Source organism: Carassius carassius, chromosome 31, assembly GCF_963082965.1.
Source record: "Carassius carassius chromosome 31, fCarCar2.1, whole genome shotgun sequence".
In the NCBI taxonomy this organism is placed as follows: domain Eukaryota; kingdom Metazoa; phylum Chordata; class Actinopteri; order Cypriniformes; family Cyprinidae; genus Carassius; species Carassius carassius.
The window spans coordinates 2,308,044-2,325,542 of record NC_081785.1 but is presented as its reverse complement, the minus strand read 5'-3'; the positions used below and the strand labels follow the sequence as shown (position 1 = coordinate 2,325,542).

At 37.6% G+C, this 17,499-nt stretch overlaps 1 protein-coding gene across 4 annotated transcripts; it reads right to left on the bottom strand.

Annotated features, from left to right (window-relative positions):
• Window positions 1–618: 618 nt before the first annotated feature.
• On the bottom strand, window positions 619–17,431 carry LOC132111320 (tubby-related protein 4-like). Of its 4 annotated transcripts, none has more exons than XM_059518512.1 (16): window positions 17,393–17,431; window positions 15,264–15,571; window positions 14,095–14,364; window positions 13,092–13,220; window positions 12,278–12,439; window positions 11,945–12,125; window positions 9,666–9,773; window positions 9,151–9,317; window positions 8,241–8,465; window positions 7,925–8,159; window positions 7,641–7,803; window positions 7,309–7,450; window positions 6,943–7,036; window positions 6,692–6,835; window positions 3,112–6,584; window positions 619–2,770 (listed from the first exon to the last, which is right to left on the bottom strand). In XM_059518512.1, exons 2-16 carry the CDS (start codon window positions 15,282–15,284, stop codon window positions 2,654–2,656), a joined length of 5,631 nt encoding a protein of 1,876 aa, XP_059374495.1. In that variant the 5' UTR covers window positions 15,285–15,571; window positions 17,393–17,431; the 3' UTR covers window positions 619–2,653. The 4 variants fall into 4 exon arrangements, with proteins under 4 accessions (XP_059374495.1, XP_059374497.1, XP_059374494.1 ...); XM_059518514.1 differs by lacking the exon at window positions 17,393–17,431 and adding an exon at window positions 16,353–16,546 and having other exon boundaries at window positions 7,659–7,803; XM_059518511.1 differs by lacking the exon at window positions 17,393–17,431 and adding an exon at window positions 16,353–16,545.
• Between the last annotated feature and the right edge of the window lie 68 nt (window positions 17,432–17,499).

The following is a 17,499-nucleotide window of genomic DNA, read 5'->3' as shown; positions in this document are numbered from 1 at the left end:
GAACAATATTGGAAATGATTGACATTTTCCTAATATTGGAAACATTACACAACTGTTCGGTCAGGAATTTCCATTGTGAACAATGTTTGAACAATAAACACAACATTTAATGCAGTTTTATTAGTCTAAGAGAGCAGCATTACAATCATAAATTCATTAATTAAACTACAAATTAAACCCAGAAAAAAATGGAGAAAAAGATTGTGAGTCGGTTTGATAAACAGACTCATTGACACGAACCGTGTGAACAAACCGATTCGCTAACATGAATCATACTCAAGATTCCAACATGGAAAACTCTGGAATGCGAACATGCGCCATCTCGAGGTCAGTAACAAAATAGTTGCACTGCTTTTCAAACCTGTGAATTTCTCAGTGGTTGTGTTGACTTTGCTTTTATAGGTGATGATCCCAACTCCCAAGACACTATTAAGTGGGGAAAACAACAACAACAAAAAAAAAAGCAACAAAAAACTTTGAATTGGTTGGTTTCAAATCAAAAATCAAAGCTGAGGCAAGTGTGAATTTACTAATATGTCCAAAAACCTTAATCCATCAATGTGAACACCTTCATAATGAGATTGAGATGACTTCACTAAAATGAATAATCGACACAAATTTCAAAAATTTAGTTCGATTTTATTTAGTGACTTTAAGTCTATTCTGCACACACATTCTAATGCTTTTCCTTGACACCCTTGAATTACATTTGGTAAATGTACATTAGAATAATTAAGCAATAAAGCACAGCCTCACATTCCACATAATTTCATCTGGGCCTGAATATCCCAGTACAAAATGGCTAGAAATAATTGCAACTGCAAATCATTGAACCTTACAACATCAAGAATAATCAAGAAGTGCTTAAAACATCAACCATATCAACACTAACCCACTCTGAACCACTTTTTGGTTTACAACAAAAATGTTATAAAAACTGATGAAATTACTGGAAAACATCAGAAACTGAGCAACAACAAGCAAGTCAGTTAGCTTGAAACCAATTATTAAATATAATAAAAGATGTCCATTTACATAAATCAAACTAAGCAATTTGAGCTGACTATTTAACTTAAGAATGAGAAATTTTTTCATTTAGTTTTATGAAACTTTCTATTTAATTTCGTTTCCATTCATTGCATAATATACAGTGTGTTAAGTTTAATTCATATAGTGATATAAGACATTTTTGGCTAAATTAATGCATACTATATAGTTCGTACTAAAGTGTCATGGACAATATGAATAAATTTTTTAAGTACATCTAACTACAGCACTTTTCCATGTATATATTTGAAAGCAATTAAAAAAATTTCAAACTTTGATTTCTGTTACTGTTAACATTAAAAAAGCAAATATTCATTCAAAAATGACATTACTGAGATACTGCAATAACAGTGTGCAAATGATGCAATATAACATAAGACATTTTGTGGAGAAAAAGTTAGATTTCAAGTTAAAATGATTTTTAAACCTTAAAAATGCATTCATTATAGTGCCACAATTCGGGAAATATGATTATAACGTGAATTTATTACCTCTGTTTCACTTCATGGAAGTGAATCATGAGATCAGAATATTCAAACTTTTTTCTTCCTCTCTAGATTTTCGTTGGTTGCTGACCACAGACAATAGTCAAAATCCATTACTTCACAATGATTATATATAGGAAATCAAAATTTGCCACATAAGTCTCAAATACAAACACAAAAGGATATGGGGAAATCAAGAGAAAAAGGAAACAAAGCCCACAGTCTAATATTCATCACAGATTTTGTAATTAATCACACCATTATATATATATATATATATATATATGAAATACATTGAAAAAAAATCAATAAAAGTGAATTAAATTAAATAATTTTCCATCAATACACAATTATTCTTTTTCAGATGTGTACCACCTTTCAGGAGGAACCTTAAATCAGCTTGAAGCTCTGTTATCAAAAAGGAACTTTGAAGCAGCGGTTCTCAATTCCAGTCCTCACACCCCCTGCTCTGCACATTTTGTATGTCTCTCTTATCGCTTCAAATGTTTTTTTCTATTCGAACGTAAGTACCCTATGAAGTGGACATTACAGGATAATCCGCCATGATTCCAGTTTGAAGCGAACATATATGTTCCATTCAGAGTGCATTGAAGTTAATTTAAATTGTATTTATTTACCGAGGTATATGATGTCACACTTGTCTGTGTGTGAAGATGTTGCGCAGCACAAATCCATGAATGAATTTCTGAAATGAAGTAAACTTCAACAGTAAACAGATATCCCCTGCTCAGGGAGTAGGGATCAATGCACACTTTGTAGGGACTATGTCAATCGGAACACAGTCAATGCACGGAGCTCAGTTCTAACAAGCTGGTTATCTGAATCAGGTGTGTTAATAAAGAGAGACATACAAAATGTGCAGAGCAGGGGGTCGCGAGGACTGGAAATGAGAACGGCTGCTTTAAAGCACTAAATCTATTGTCGGACCATCTATCTACATCTTGTGTACGCTTTGCCTGAGAGTGACCAGATTTCTCGGTGACGAACCGGCATTGCATACAATATGGCAGCAGAGAATGGAATTTTTCCTCACAATCTGCAATTAAAAAATTATTTTTCAGTCCATTTGTACTCAAGGACAAGATTGCTGGAAAGGTTTTCTATTTGAGTCTCTGAGTTACATTGGCCAAGGCCACAGCAAATGCCTGTACGGCTGAGAATGGATACTGAAAATCCAGGATATATGCATTGCCATCAATTCTGCCAAACTGCATTACCTGTAATAAAGAATAATGGGTTAGATGCAGGGTAAATGTATATTACTCAAATTCAGTGATTCATAATTTTGTACAGTATGTCTCCCTAATCTGTGCATTTCATAGAGTTCTCTCCTAAAAAGCTGATGATCTCAATCAGATGTGTTAAATAAGGGAGACATGCAAAATTTGCAGAAGAGTAGGTCCACAGGATTAGGATTAAAAACCACTGCTCAAAGCTATTGATTATGTACAGCACATATTTGTTAAAGGTTTAATTTCTTTGCCAATAGAGTAACAAAAGGGAACTGCAAAAATATTGTTTTCATACTGGTTTCTCAAATAAATAAAAAATCACATACCTGGCGTCCATCAAGCTCAATCTGAAAGTTTTTGGCTGACTCCTGTGTCACCCGTCCTCCAAAGTCAAGCTGGTAAACCTGGGTGGCTTCGTTCCACAATGGTTGCTTGTTGGCCATGACATAGACAAAGCCTTGGCTGCCAAGACTACGATCCTCTCTCTCGTTAGCTTTACGGCACTTGATTTCCTCAAGTTCGTTTGCTGTACGCAGATTGCATTTGCTCTTCCATCCTTTCTTGCTGCTCTGGCTTTGGTTCATCAACTCGTCACCACTGATGAAGAGCTCAGGCTCACTCTCAGAGCTATCCTGGAACTCATTGGAAGTCCTACTCAGTTTCTTGGCCTTGTTCAATGGCTCTTTCTGCCCTTTAGGTTTCTTCTTTTCCTTGCTGCCAAGTCTTGGACTGGAGATCAGGGAATTGAAGTCAGAAAGTGTGCGACTCTCTCTTTTGGATTTCCCTTCAGAGACTCCAGACATATTTGCCTCTTCTGCCCTACTGTCAAGTCTCTTACGTCCCTTCTTGCTGAACCTCTCTGCTCCTTGTGGACTCTCATTGAGAGAGGACTGATCCTGAAAGCTCTCTCCCGATTCTGCAATCAACTCAGAAGTACTCTGATGGTTCAAGAGCTCAACGGGTGGAGGTGGAGGAGGTAGAGGAGGAGGAGGAGGAGGTGGGGGAGGTGGAGTTGCTGGAGGAGGAGAGAGAACTGGCTTCTCCAGGACCTGAAGGGTCTTACTGGGCAATGTGGCAGAATGGTCTGGCATGGGAGGACAAGTGCTATAAGTGCTCCAAGGATGCAAGCTCATTGGATGCAGCTGAAGGTTGCTGCAGGAGCTAGTCCCTGGGTACATGGGAGGCAGAGTGCAACAACCTAGATTGGTCAAATTTGTGGGATAACCTGGGGGTAAGATTAAAGCTGAGTCTGGTTGGCTAAAAGGGCTAGATGTTACTGTGTCATTGGGGCCACAAGATTGTGCAGGACTCTGCAAAGGCTGTAGTTGAGGTCCACCACGTCCTACAACTGATGGGAAGGGTGAAAGGGATAACTGATAGGCTGAAGGGAGGGTCATAGAATTGGGACTGAGTAAAAATGGGGGTGGCTTATGAGGTGGTCCTGGAGGTCCAGGCAATAAATTTTGCTCTTGAGGTATCCAGAGTTGTTCTGCTGCAGGTGAATCCCATTGGTAAGGTGGAGGCAGTTTGACTGTCAAATTGACATCCCCAAGTGTTAAATGCCGTACTGACTTTTCAAGATGGCACTGCTGACTTGGTGTCTCATCTTCTGTAAAGGCAGAGTTGACATAGACAGTTCTGTCTCTACTGTTGTCAATGGGACTTAAGAGGTTATAAGAGGACTGAGAGGCTAATGGCGAGGCACTTTTGGAGTGCACAATTATTGTGCTGTGTTGGGCCCCTTTGCCAGGTGGGAAGTCTTGCCTCACCACAGTTCCTCCAGCAATTCCGCTGCTGTTTGTGCCACCACCGGTGACACTTACACTAGTGCAGCTGCTATTACTGCTACACTGAGTGCACGTATACGGAGCTGTGGGTATCCTTGGCTGATAGGAGAGTGTGAGGGAACTGTTCATTTTGGATTTAGTTGGTAAAGTCCTCTCTGTATCCACCATTTGAGAAACCTTCAGGGTTGGTTCCCTACGATCACGGCGCAAAGTGGCATGAATCAAATTGCTCTCAATCCTTTGCGTAGGACTTCTGATTGTGTTAATTTGGTTAGATGTGTCAGGATAAGGTGGTGGGTCTCCACTTGGTATAGAATATCTAGGCACTGAGAGGCGACTAAGAGTTGCTGAGCTGTATGGCAACTGGATCTTCTTGTTCTCAGATGAAGTTACTTTCAATGTGGCGGAGCTGCCCATTCCTTGCATCCTGTAGGCATTTTGGTTCCTTAAATGCCGTCTCCTTGGGCGACATACCTCTTCGACATTTCCCCTGCTGTCAAAAGTAGTGATTCTTTCATAGCCTAGTGGAGTTGGGTACTGAAGGCCAACTGGGTGAAGAGAGAATTCATCCTTAGTTAAACATGGATCTGTTGACAGTGTAGTGCCGTTCTCATTGCTAACAAGAAGACCAGGTGGGCCCGTAGTGGCTGTGGCAGCTGCAGCAGATACGACTGTACCTGGGTAAGGTGGTGGAGGGTTTACTTTACGCACCTGTACCTCAAGAGTGTCAATTTCAATAAATGACTGTGGTCGTGAGGGAATCTTAAGAGGGAGCACTTGTTCTCCTCTGCCTGATGGCTGGTCTGGATGAAGATTTTGAGGCATCAGCTGTAACTGATGCAGAGTTAGAGTAGCATATCCTGAAGGTGGATGTTGGAGGGACATTTGCATTTTAAGCTGGTGCTGCATTTGTTGATGCTGTCTTTGCATTTGTTGATGTTGCAGCTGTATTTGTTGATGCTGCTGTTGAAGTTGTTGCTGCTGCTGCCTCATTTCCTGTATTTGCTGTCGAATTTGTTGCTGCTGTTGTTGCATTTGTTGCTGCTGCTGCTGTATTTGCTCATGCTGAAGCTGCAACTGGTGCTGCTGCTGTTGGAATTGTTGTTGATGCTGTTGATGAATGTTTTGTTGATGCTGCTGCACTTGCTGCTGAATCTGTTGCTGCTGCTGTTGCAGTTGCTGTTGTTGAATTTGCTGCTGATGCAGTAGCTGTTGATGTTGTTGCAGCTGCTGTTGATGCTGCTGTTGTAGTTGTTGATGCTGCTGTTGCAGTTGTTGTTGATGCTGCTGTTGTAGTTGTTGTTGATGCTGCTGTTGTAGTTGTTGATGCTGCTGTTGTAGTTGTTGTTGTTGATGCTGCTGTTGCAGCTGTTGTTGGAACTGCTGTTGATGTTGCTGTTGTAGATGTTGCTGTTGCAGTTGTTGTTGTTGATGATGCTGCTGTTGCAGTTGCTGCTGATGCTGCTGTGTTTGCAGTTGTTGCTGATGTTGCATGTGTTGCTGCTGTGACTGTTGATGCAGCTGCTGTGACTGATTTTGCAATTTCAGATGCTGCTGCTGTGGTTGTTGATGTTTTGATTGTTGATGGTCTTGTTGTTGCTGCTGTTGTTGCTGACGTTTTTGTTGGGGTTGTTGTGGCAGATGATGTGGAGGAGGAGGAAGAGTTCCACTTAGGATGTTACTTATTTCTTGTCCGCTGAAAACCACCTGTCCAGGGTTAGAATATCTAGTTGGCACAGAGTGCTGTGCTGCCACAGTGTCCTGACTATGTTCAGATACTGTTGCATTAGATACTGCTGCTGCTGTTGCTGCTGCAGCTGCCGCTGCTGCAGTGGCGGTGGCAGTGGGATTGGTAAGGACATCAAGCTGAATATTTTGGTTGGCTAGGAGAGACTGGACTAGACCTATACTCTGTGTAGGTGACATGGCTTGAGCAGGGCTGTGAATTGGGGCAATGGGGATATTAACTGTGCAAGGAGGATTGTCGGCTGACACTCCAGAGGGTCCCATAACTAGAAATAAGCAAGGACATTTTGAGATTGATTTCTGACATTTCTTTACTTGTTGTAGTTAAGCTATACAGAGACAAAATGAACAAAAATGTTCTACTGATTCTTACCAGGTAAATCATCTTCATCTTCACTGAACACATTGGGATTGAAGACTGGCAGACTCATGAAATCCAGGGAAATTTTACGCACCTCAGGCAAATAAATGGTCATCTGACGAGGTTGCAGGTGCAGCAAACTAGTTTTATAAATAACTGAAACACCATGCAACATTTGTCAAAAATATTTTTAAAACATTAAGATTATTATTTAAAATAATTATGTGAAACTGTACATTTGAAAACAAAAGCTGACAACATACCTGCTCCTAAGTTAGCTGGCAAAAATGAGGCAAGGCCTACAATCTTAAACTTTGTTCCCCAAATGTTAGAGGTAACCTGGGCCAAGTAATTATGCTGCAAAGCAAATTTAGTGATAGCTATAGAAAACATTCAAGGTTAAAGTCGGTTTTCTGTCATTTCTCTTAAGCAAAGCAGGAGATTAAAGAAAATGAGGTGTTTGCTGAGGTCATGCTGCAGTAAATGTGACAAATGCTTTACTCAGTAATGAGTAGAAAGAGGCAATAAATACAGACACTTACCCTATCAATTCTAGGCAAGATTAATATAAAATTATTCTCAAAGTTAGCTTGCAAATAAAATTTCACTAGTACAATAGTAAAAAGTACCTCACTAAAGCCATCAACTGAAAATTCTCTTCGAGTAAGACTCGGAGACCGAACTGGGAGCTTCTTTGGTAATCTAGGAGACCTAGACATTTCTTGAGATGTTTGGGTAAGTTTGGGAGACTTTCTTGATTCCATATTAATTCTAGAGAACAAAACAAATATGAAACAAAATAAAATTTTGTATTTCCTATCAAGTTCAAAGTTGTTGATTTGTAATCTATGTTTTTCAAAAATTTACTGTATTGTACTTTGTCAAGGTTGTGATTGAACAAACATTTCTTTAAAGTTTCAGGCATCATAATATTTTGTGTGAATTTCATATTCAACAGTACCTTATATGTTTAGAGTACCTAGGAAGCTTAGGAGACCTGTTTCCTCTAGAAAGTTTGGGCGATTTTCGCCCAACCCACTCATCACTTAACTCAATATCACTGGAGTCTGAGCAGTTACAACTGTCAGTCATGTAGGAGATCATGCCATTTACACAGACCTCATCTGAAAGACAAGATTACATCAAATTAAAGACCAGCCTTCAAGGCAAAAAAAGACAATGCATTTAAAAAATAAAGCTTAAGCATGCAATACACATGATCAGCAACAGTGCATATGGCAGTACCTGCTTTACCATCCATTTTTGGGTCCATAATGACAAATTCTGGTCGCAGTTTGCTGATGCGACGACCCTTGAGAATAGGCACCAAACCTCCCAGGTGTTCCAGATAGAGGGTGTAACAGGGGCCTCCTGCTTCTGGATTCTCCTCTGAACGTTTCATAGTGCAGTGCAGACGTTCATTCCCTGCTGTTGGATAGCTCACAAAGTCTCGAATGTTATTCGGATCTGGGATGGGTGGCTGGTGTGATGAAAAAGATTCTGCATTTAGTTCAATGCATATATTAGCATACATCAAAAACTTCACTTGCTTCTTTTGTACCTTGATAGTTGGAATGAAAGCAGTGGTGACATAGGAACAGAGGAGTGAAGGCATGTTCAGTTTTCCCACATCTCTCTCCTCTTTAAGAGCACTGGCAATGCCCTGCTGACACAGAAGCTGCAGGCTGGCCACACGATGCTCCACACGCACTACATACAGGGCTGGTCCACAGGCCAGAAACAGACGCGAGTCCCTGTGACCCCAGCAAATCGTAGTGATTGGCCTCTAAATCCAAAAGATATTTATATTATATATAGTTTATTTCTAATTTAATGTACGCTGTAGTTTATATAACAAAACATTTCTTATTATTATCAATGATGAAAACAATGTTTGCTGCTCAATATTTTCGTGGAAACCATAATAAACTGTGGAAATAGTTTGGTAAATAGAAGAAATGAAAAAATAAATTAATACTTTTATTCAGCAAGTATGCATTAAATCATTTGAAAGTAACACTAAGACATTTACAATGTTGCAAAAGATTTCTATTTCAAATAAATACTGTTCTTTTTAACATTCTATTCATCCAGGAATCCTGAAAAAATGTATCACAGTTTCCAAAGAATATTAAGCAGCAAATAATGTTTTCAACATTGATAATAATAAGAACCATTATTAATAATTCAGCACCAAATCAGCATATTGGAATGATTTCTGAAGGATCACGTAAGACTTAATACTAGAGTAATGGAATCACAGTAATAAATAATATTTTAAAATATATTCAAATTTACACAGTTTCTTTAAATTGTTAAAGTATTTCACAATATTAAAAAATTTTCTTACTGTTTTTAAATGCAAATGCAAACTTGATAATATAAGAGACTTTTTTCAAAAGTTTAAAAAAAACTTTTGACCGTTAATGTACATATGCTCAAATGTTAAATGATGACTGGTAACAGCTCACTTGGGCTGGAGTTTCTAAAGTGTATATATGTTCCCCTTGGACATTGTAAAACTTGACAAGGGCGTTCCTCATTAGAGAGGCACAGGCTGAGTCAGAGGACAGGCCGTGTCTCTCCATCCCGGCCACTGCCAGCAGGTCTCCCTGAGAGCACCACTGTACCTCCACATCTGAAAAACAAAACAAAAAAACGTGTGGCTCAGTCACAGAGGATCAACTCTGATGTTGGGTGATTTTTACTGAATTACTTTGTAGGCATAACCAGAAGTTCCTAAACCAAGAAAAATAGCCACATTTTAAAATTAGCATTTATTTATTTATTATTTGAAATATTTTATTTAATTTTTATACATAATATATGTCCCGCTTGCCAAACTTCCAATTGTAAAATTTAATCAACAGCATGCCGCAGATGCACATTATGTCAAAAATAACCTGAATATTCTGTTAATAATTATCCAGTAGCAGTAATAAAACACATACTTGGTCATTTAATTGCAAAAAGACCACTGTTTTACCTTTCAGTCCTGAACGTATAATGTTAGGTGAAAGGTCGTCGTAGTTGTTCATCAAACTAATGTCTCCTGATATGAAGCTGACTGTGAGCAGTGGTTTGAGGTTTTGCACTTGAAAGGAAACATGGTATTATAGTTTAGAAAGTTAAACACACATCACTGCCTTGCATCATCCAATACAAATGTATAACATCGGGTTTTATGGTCCTTTACATTAGAAAACACTCTGGAGAAACACTTTAAGGCTTCACTTTTCTTTCATTAATGGATTATGCTTGCAATGCACTGATGTAAAAAAAATAAAATAAAATAAAAAAAAGTAATAAAATCGCTACAGGGAACCATGGAAGAAGTTTTATAGGTCTATTTAGTACACTAACATTTAGCCGTATGTACTAGATAACAAATATTTGTATTTAGCTTCAAAATGTAACTATTATCAACCAGCTTTTTATATAAAATTGGATTTAAAAGTATGTCCAACATTATCTGTATACATACAGAATACTCACTTAGGGCATTATACTGTATCTCAACAGCTTGATTGCTTGTATCATTGTAAAATGTATATTATATTATCGCCCGGCCCTAATCTGCTAAATGTGACTATAATGCATGAAGATATTAAGATACAGGTCCTTCTCAAAAAATTAGTATATTGTGATAAAGTTCATTATTTTCCATAATGTAATGATAAAGATTACATTTTCATATATTTTAGATTCATTGCACACCAACTGAAATATTTCAGGTCTTTTATTGTTTTAATACTGATGATTTTGGCATACAGCTCATGAAAACCCAAAATTCCTATCTCAAAAAATTTGCATATCATGAAAAGGTTCTCTAAACGAGCTATTAACCTAATCATCTGAATCAACTAATTAACTCTAAACACCTGCAAAAGATTCTTGAGGCTTTTAAAAACTCCCAGCCTGGTTCATTACTCAAAACCGCAATCATGGTTAAGACTGCCGACCTGACTGCTGTCCAGAAGGCCATCATTGACACCCTCAAGCGAGAGGGTAAGACACAGAAATAAATTTCTGAATGAATAGGCTGTTCCCAGAGTGCTGTATCAAGGCACCTCAGTGGGAAGTCTGTGGGAAGGAAAAAGTGTGGCAAAAAACGCTGCACAACGAGAAGAGGTGACCGGACCCTGAGGAAGATTGTGGAGAAGGACCGATTCCAGACCTTGGGGGACCTGCGGAAGCAGTGGACTGAGTCTGGAGTAGAAACATCCAGAGCCACCGTGCACAGGCGTGTGCAGGAAATGGGCTACAGAGAAGCAGCACTGGACTGTTGCTCAGTGGTCCAAAGTACTTTTTCGGATGAAAGCAAATTTTGCATGTCATTCGGAAATCAAGGTGCCAGAGTCTGGAGGAAGACTGGGGAGAAGGAAATGCCAAAATCCCTGAAGTCCAGTGTCAAGTACCCACAGTCAGTGATGGTCTGGGGTGCCATGTCAGCTGCTGGTGTTGGTCCACTGTGTTTTATCAAGGGCAGGGTCAATGCAGCTAGTTATCAGGAGATTTTGGAGCACTTCATGCTTCCATCTGCTGAAAAGCCTTATGGAGATGAAGATTTCGTTTTTTAGCACGACCTGGCACCTGCTCACAGTGCCAAAACCACTGGTAAATGGTTTACTGACCATGGTATTACTGTGCTCAATTGGCCTGCCAACTCTCCTGACCTGAACCCCATAGAGAATCTGTGGGATATTGTGAAGAGAAAGTTGAGAGACGCAAGACCCAACACTCTGGATGAGCTTAAGGCCGCTATCGAAGCATCCAGGGCCTCCATAACACCTCAGCAGTGCCACAGGCTGATTGCCTCCATGCCACGCCGCATTGAAGCAGTCATTTCTGCAAAAGGATTCCCGACCAAGTATTGAGTGCATAACTGAACATAATTATTTGAAGGTTGACTTTTTTGTATTAAAAACACTTTTCTTTTATTGGTCGGATGAAATATGCTAATTTTTTTAGATAGGAATTTTGGGTTTTCATGAGCTGTATGCCAAAATCATCAGTATTAAAACAATAAAAGACCTGAAATATTTAAGTTGGTGTGCAATGAATCTAAAATATATGAAAGTTAAATTTTTATCATTACATTATGGAAAATAATGAACTTTTATCACAATATGCTAATTTTTTGAGAAAGACCTGTATTATCAACATCATGATTTTCTGTAGAATTTCTGATTTTGAAACACTGTGTATTGTGAAAAGTGCTAAACAAATAAATTTGACTTGACATTATTTAAGAGTATAATGCACCTTGAGCTGGAGTAGGGTCATCAGAGTCTGTATCGCTCTCAGTGCTGTCCTCCACCAGGAAGTTCGGGCAGTTCCAGGACATGCTGACTATGCCATCTAACTCATGCAGAAGAACATGGGCAAGCATACGGCCGTGGCAGTCCATCACTATGACTTGCCCATCTGCTGTTCCAAAAAGCACCTAGGGAGATTAAATGAATGCAAACACCAAATTAGGAAAACTCAGGCATTGGTCCAAGGGCATCGGTCCAAGTCATTTCATCATTTGCAAATAACCTGTTGACAACAAATGCATTTTTCCCTTAATTTGAGGAGGCCACAGCAAAGAGTTACCTGCTGGTCATCAGGGGTCCAGATTCCACAGGTGATCTGGCTCTCCAGATTAATTTCAGACGACCAGTGTCTCTGACCGCTCACTGAACCCACCAGAACAAAACCATCCCTGTAGGCGATCAAGGCCTGTGTACCATCATGTGACCAGGTGAAGTCACTCACCTAGATGACAAATCACATTAATCAGTTCATGTCAGAATAATAGCTGCTTTTACTCATCTTGATTCTGTTCGAAAATGGCCAGTTTCATTAAAAGACACATGATCTTTTTTGATAGTGATTTTGAAATATATGAATAAATTTACTACCTAACTTCATTTGTGTCCCGTTTTATAATAATTATGAGTAATTTTGAACAAATAATCTACACTGATGAATGACATGAGAAAATGGCATGGGAAAAGGAAATAATTGAATGATACCATACTTTATTTAAATTGTCTTTAACTCTATCAAACTTACTGTGTAGTTTTTGATATACACATTTCTAAGATGAGATCTAACATGTTCAAAACTTAGCTGAAAAACCTGTTGTACACAATCTACGACACACCTTCTGTCATCTGACTGATAGTTTATAGATACTGTTGCATATATATATATATATATATATATATATATATATATATATATAAACTGTTGCATTTTTTAATTAGACTTTTCTGACTATTATTTCATATTTCAGGCTTTACAATGTTAATGGCCTTTTAGTGTGTGTAAATCAATGCACTTTTAATAAAAAGATATAGTTAACTTTATTAATGTTGACATGTCATAAAAATACATTGACATTCAGCACAAATGAAAAACATACCTGGGCACCTCTGTCATTCACCAGCTCTACAGACCATCTTCCTTCATACTGGATCCACACAAATATCCCTCCCTCCATGTCACATGTTGCAAGCTTCTGAAACGGTTCATTCCACCTAACAAGGACAACCTGTACAAGAACAGCACCATGGGAATCAAGTTCTAGCTGAATTTTGCAAGAGCATACTACTCATGCACAGGATGACATGCACACATTCTTTCGATTTATGAAGTAATTATTTCTGAATAAAAGTGTATGGCCAGTAGTTAAGGAGTATTTGGCTGGTTCTTTCAGCTCAACTAATAAAATATATTTTTCTAGCTCCACTAGAGCTTTTACCTCATTTAAGGTTAAATCCTATTAAACACATTTATCATTACATACACTGCAAAAAATGTCAGAATTTTGAGGGTTAAAGACTAGAAATACTGCTGTAAATTCCCTTACTATATGATGAAAAACTGTAATAGTTTTAATGGGACATTTCATTTAATTAAATACTGTTTTTGGAAATCATCTTATAATTTACAGTGATAAACAAAAAAACTGACACATTTCCAGAATTCTCTGTGTGACACAGGCATTACATTTGGTAAATTAATGTGCATTGCATTATTTTAATGTTTTGTATTTGTGTGCATACAGTAGCACTGTGAATCTTTTGATACATAATGTGGCTTTCTCATTACCGCCGGTTTTTAAATGTATAATTTACTCATTTTAATAACAAAGTTTAAAAAAAATCTGATTTTAGTAATTTGGTATACTAATTATATTGGTACATTATTTCAGGAAATGAAATATATTTTTCTAACTGGAAATTGAAGTTAAATGTGAAAAACGTAAAATGTTGCTACCATATGTTTATGCTAAAGTTCTGGCAACCACCTGCCTTTTTTACTGTAAATATCCTTTTTTTTCTTTAGGTGTAAAGTGGAAACAAGTACTTAATGCAACTTGCAATTCAATTCTTTAAACCATAAGAGAAGAGGCAAACTCCCACCTCACTGTTATGACCCCGTAAATTGAAGTTGATTCTTTGTGGGGTATTTCTGTCCCTTCTACAGTGACTAGATGTGAAAGTCACACCCACAACACCCCTGGCGTTCCCAGTGGCCAGCCAGCCCTCCTCATAGTAGCGCTTCCTGCACACCGGCTTCTCCTTCTCACTTTTGGGAACCCTCCCTTTCCATGAGATGCAGAGGATGTTGGAGTCACTGCAGAGGACCGGACCATGTTCCACTGCAGCCAACATCCCTACAGACTGACCAGGCTATAGATATAGAGGGAGATGAGAGGGAGTTCATGTTAAAACAGTATTGAATAAAGTTATATTAGACAATTTGCATAATCATTCAATAAATGGGTTGTTAGGCAGGGCAAGTTTATTTATACACACTCATTTATACAAAAGAACATAAGGAACTAATACGTAACATTTAGGTAAAATGTACACATTAGGTACTACTTTTAAGGGGCTACTATACACCCTTTTGGAGTAAATAAGTTATTTATAAAAACAGCTTTGGTGCTATTTGGGGGGCCTTTTTTAATCTATAGCACAATTCAAACACATTGGTAATTAAAAGTGATTTACATAAAAAATATTTAAACATAATGATAAACAGTCAAATAAAATGTACAAATTAAATTTAGCGATTTAAGGGAAAGTGTATGTTTGAAATGCCATAACCATTTCTTTCACCATTGTAAATCAGCTTTTAGGTTTTTGCAGTCCAATTAAAGATGCTTTTAAAATGTTAAATACCTTCCTCTATACATATTTAACATGCAAAGAGAAATGTTAGTCATTAATAGTTGGATTGGAAAATTAACAGCCAGTTTGAAAATTATTTTAATTATTTTTCCAATTCAACTTTGTGTTGCTAGTGGCACAGAAATCACACACTTTACCTTTATATAAGCCTGTGGTGGGACAAATCACATTCCATTTAGTGTTACACTGAATACCATAAAAACGGCAAAAACACACCTAATAATTATATTAGAAACTTTGAGTTTATTAGTAGTTTTAGAAGGAATGCATATGGAATTCCACTTGCAAAATCTAACAACTAACTATTAGACATTATTTGTATTTGTATAAAACAAACATATGCTTTTGATGCACCTGAAAACAGAATGCAAAATGCAGTTTCTGAAAATACTCACCTCTTCATAGTCCCTGGACATTATTGGTCCAAATTCCGTCTTTGAAGGAGTACTCCATATTGGCTTGCTTGTTCAAAAAATTTGCAGTACAACCTGAGAATTACTTAACTGCAGACGTGTCTTTAGAAAAAGTGTGAGTAATATCAGGCCATTATAGTCTGAGACTATTGCACATCATGAGCAATGCAGTCTGTTCTATTTCTGTTCAACAAAATAATGTGAATTACATCTAAATCAAAAGTCAAAGCCTATTGCAGTTTATCCTCATAATGCAAAACCATCTTTCAGTCTTCGGTAGTCCAGGATTTCTATGCAAAGAGAAACACACACACACACACACGTATATATTTACATGAGAAAAAGCCATATATATATTTTGTAGATTGAAAAGCAAGAACAAACCACATTTCAGTTCTCTGTCTGCACCCACACTTGAGTTGACATTGGTCCCCATTACGTCACAGGACGTTTAAAGCCCCTCCAATTCGTTCTTTATACTCAGAATAACGCGACAGAAATTATGCATCGAAGCATCAAAAAGAAAAAAAGCATGCATTCGTGCAAGCAAAAAAAAAAAAAAAGATACAGATTAATTTGCACAACTAAGGATGAGGCAGCTCGCAGGAGTCATGGCAACAGGGATGTGATGATGGCTGAATTTTAATGACACCCAGCCTAAGACTTCATAACTGCATTTATTCTCATTTCCAATAAAAAATATTACGTTTTTCTTAGGCTCAATTATTTGAGATCAGTGTAAAACATAATCTCACCGTCAAACTACAACACAATTAAAATAAAAATAACCTTATAGGGCTAGCGGATCATGACAAGCTTAGATTCACGCATCTGCTTATATAAGAACTGTGGCTGGTAATTAAGGTAATCAAGCTGGATGCAGTTTAGAATAAATCCATCAACTATGGCTGCCACCTACACTCGTGAAATAATTACACAACCATCCGGAATTCAGCATTCACTATTACTATGATATTCCAAAGAAATCAAATGAGAACAACATGAGCCAACAAGAAAATAATTATTTTGAGTAATAAAAGAAAAATTCAGCAATCATTTCAGCAAACTAACCTCGATCATCTCGCTCTCAATGCGTCTAAATGGTTGCCAGATGCTCATGTGAGATTTTACCCCACAGAGAGTTAAAGTCATGCAGTGGGATGCTGTGAATTGGCGCAAAATAAACCTTGAATGAGGGATTTTTCAGCGTGTGAAGGCAACCCGCGCTCTGACGGAATGGTGCTGTGAATCACATGGCTGCCAACCCCATCCAGATAGTATACAACAAATGCAGTGTACAGGCAAGCTGGACTCATATTAATCACCAGTCTCCATTCTCATTATGCCATACGAATTAAAAAGCAAGAAACTGTGAATAATGCAAAGCTTAACTGAGAAATGAAAGCACAAATGTCAAAGACTGTACTATTAAAGCACGTTACTTGAATTATATAGTTTTAATTTCTATAATTTTTATTTTTATTTACTTTTTTTTTTACCTCTATTGCTGCTATGTAATACCCTGTACATCCTGTTTGCACATTCTCCTCTTGTACATTCCTGCTCATCTTAATATTTATAAAGTCTACAGTATAACTGTCCTGCACATTTTTTTTTTGATAAGCTTTTTGTTTTATTCTTATTTTTTTATTTAACTTTTTCCATATCTTATTATTTTGTATATTATTCTAGTGTTTGTGTTCTTTAATAATTGCACTTTCCATGGAGCGGACCTGACTTACATTTCACTGCTGGTCATATGCTCTCCATATAACCATGTATGTGATAAATACAAATCTTGAATCTTGAATATAGGCTTTCATCTCAGTCCCTGCCAGTGTATATTTGCCAGTAAAAAAAAAAAAAATACTGATACCTGGCTGGTTTTAATACCCACGCTTAAAGAAAATAATTTAGTGTATTTAAGAGTATCAATTACTGTCTTCTTTTGCTTCATTTGCTGTCTCCAAAGCACAGATGTACCTCAGAGCTCACAGTAAGTCTGTTATCACTACATTTTTTTAAATCTCATCTGTTGTACTAATTAGCTTTTTCTGTGTTACAGTTTATATACTGTTGTAAATGTTGATTTCTGTTAAAATGAGTTTTACCAGCACCTAGGAGCTTTTTTTTCCGGACAGACTGCAGAAAGACTCAGGAGAGATACTTCACTTTCATCTCTGGAAATGGAAAGAGAACAATACCATATTGAAAAGAT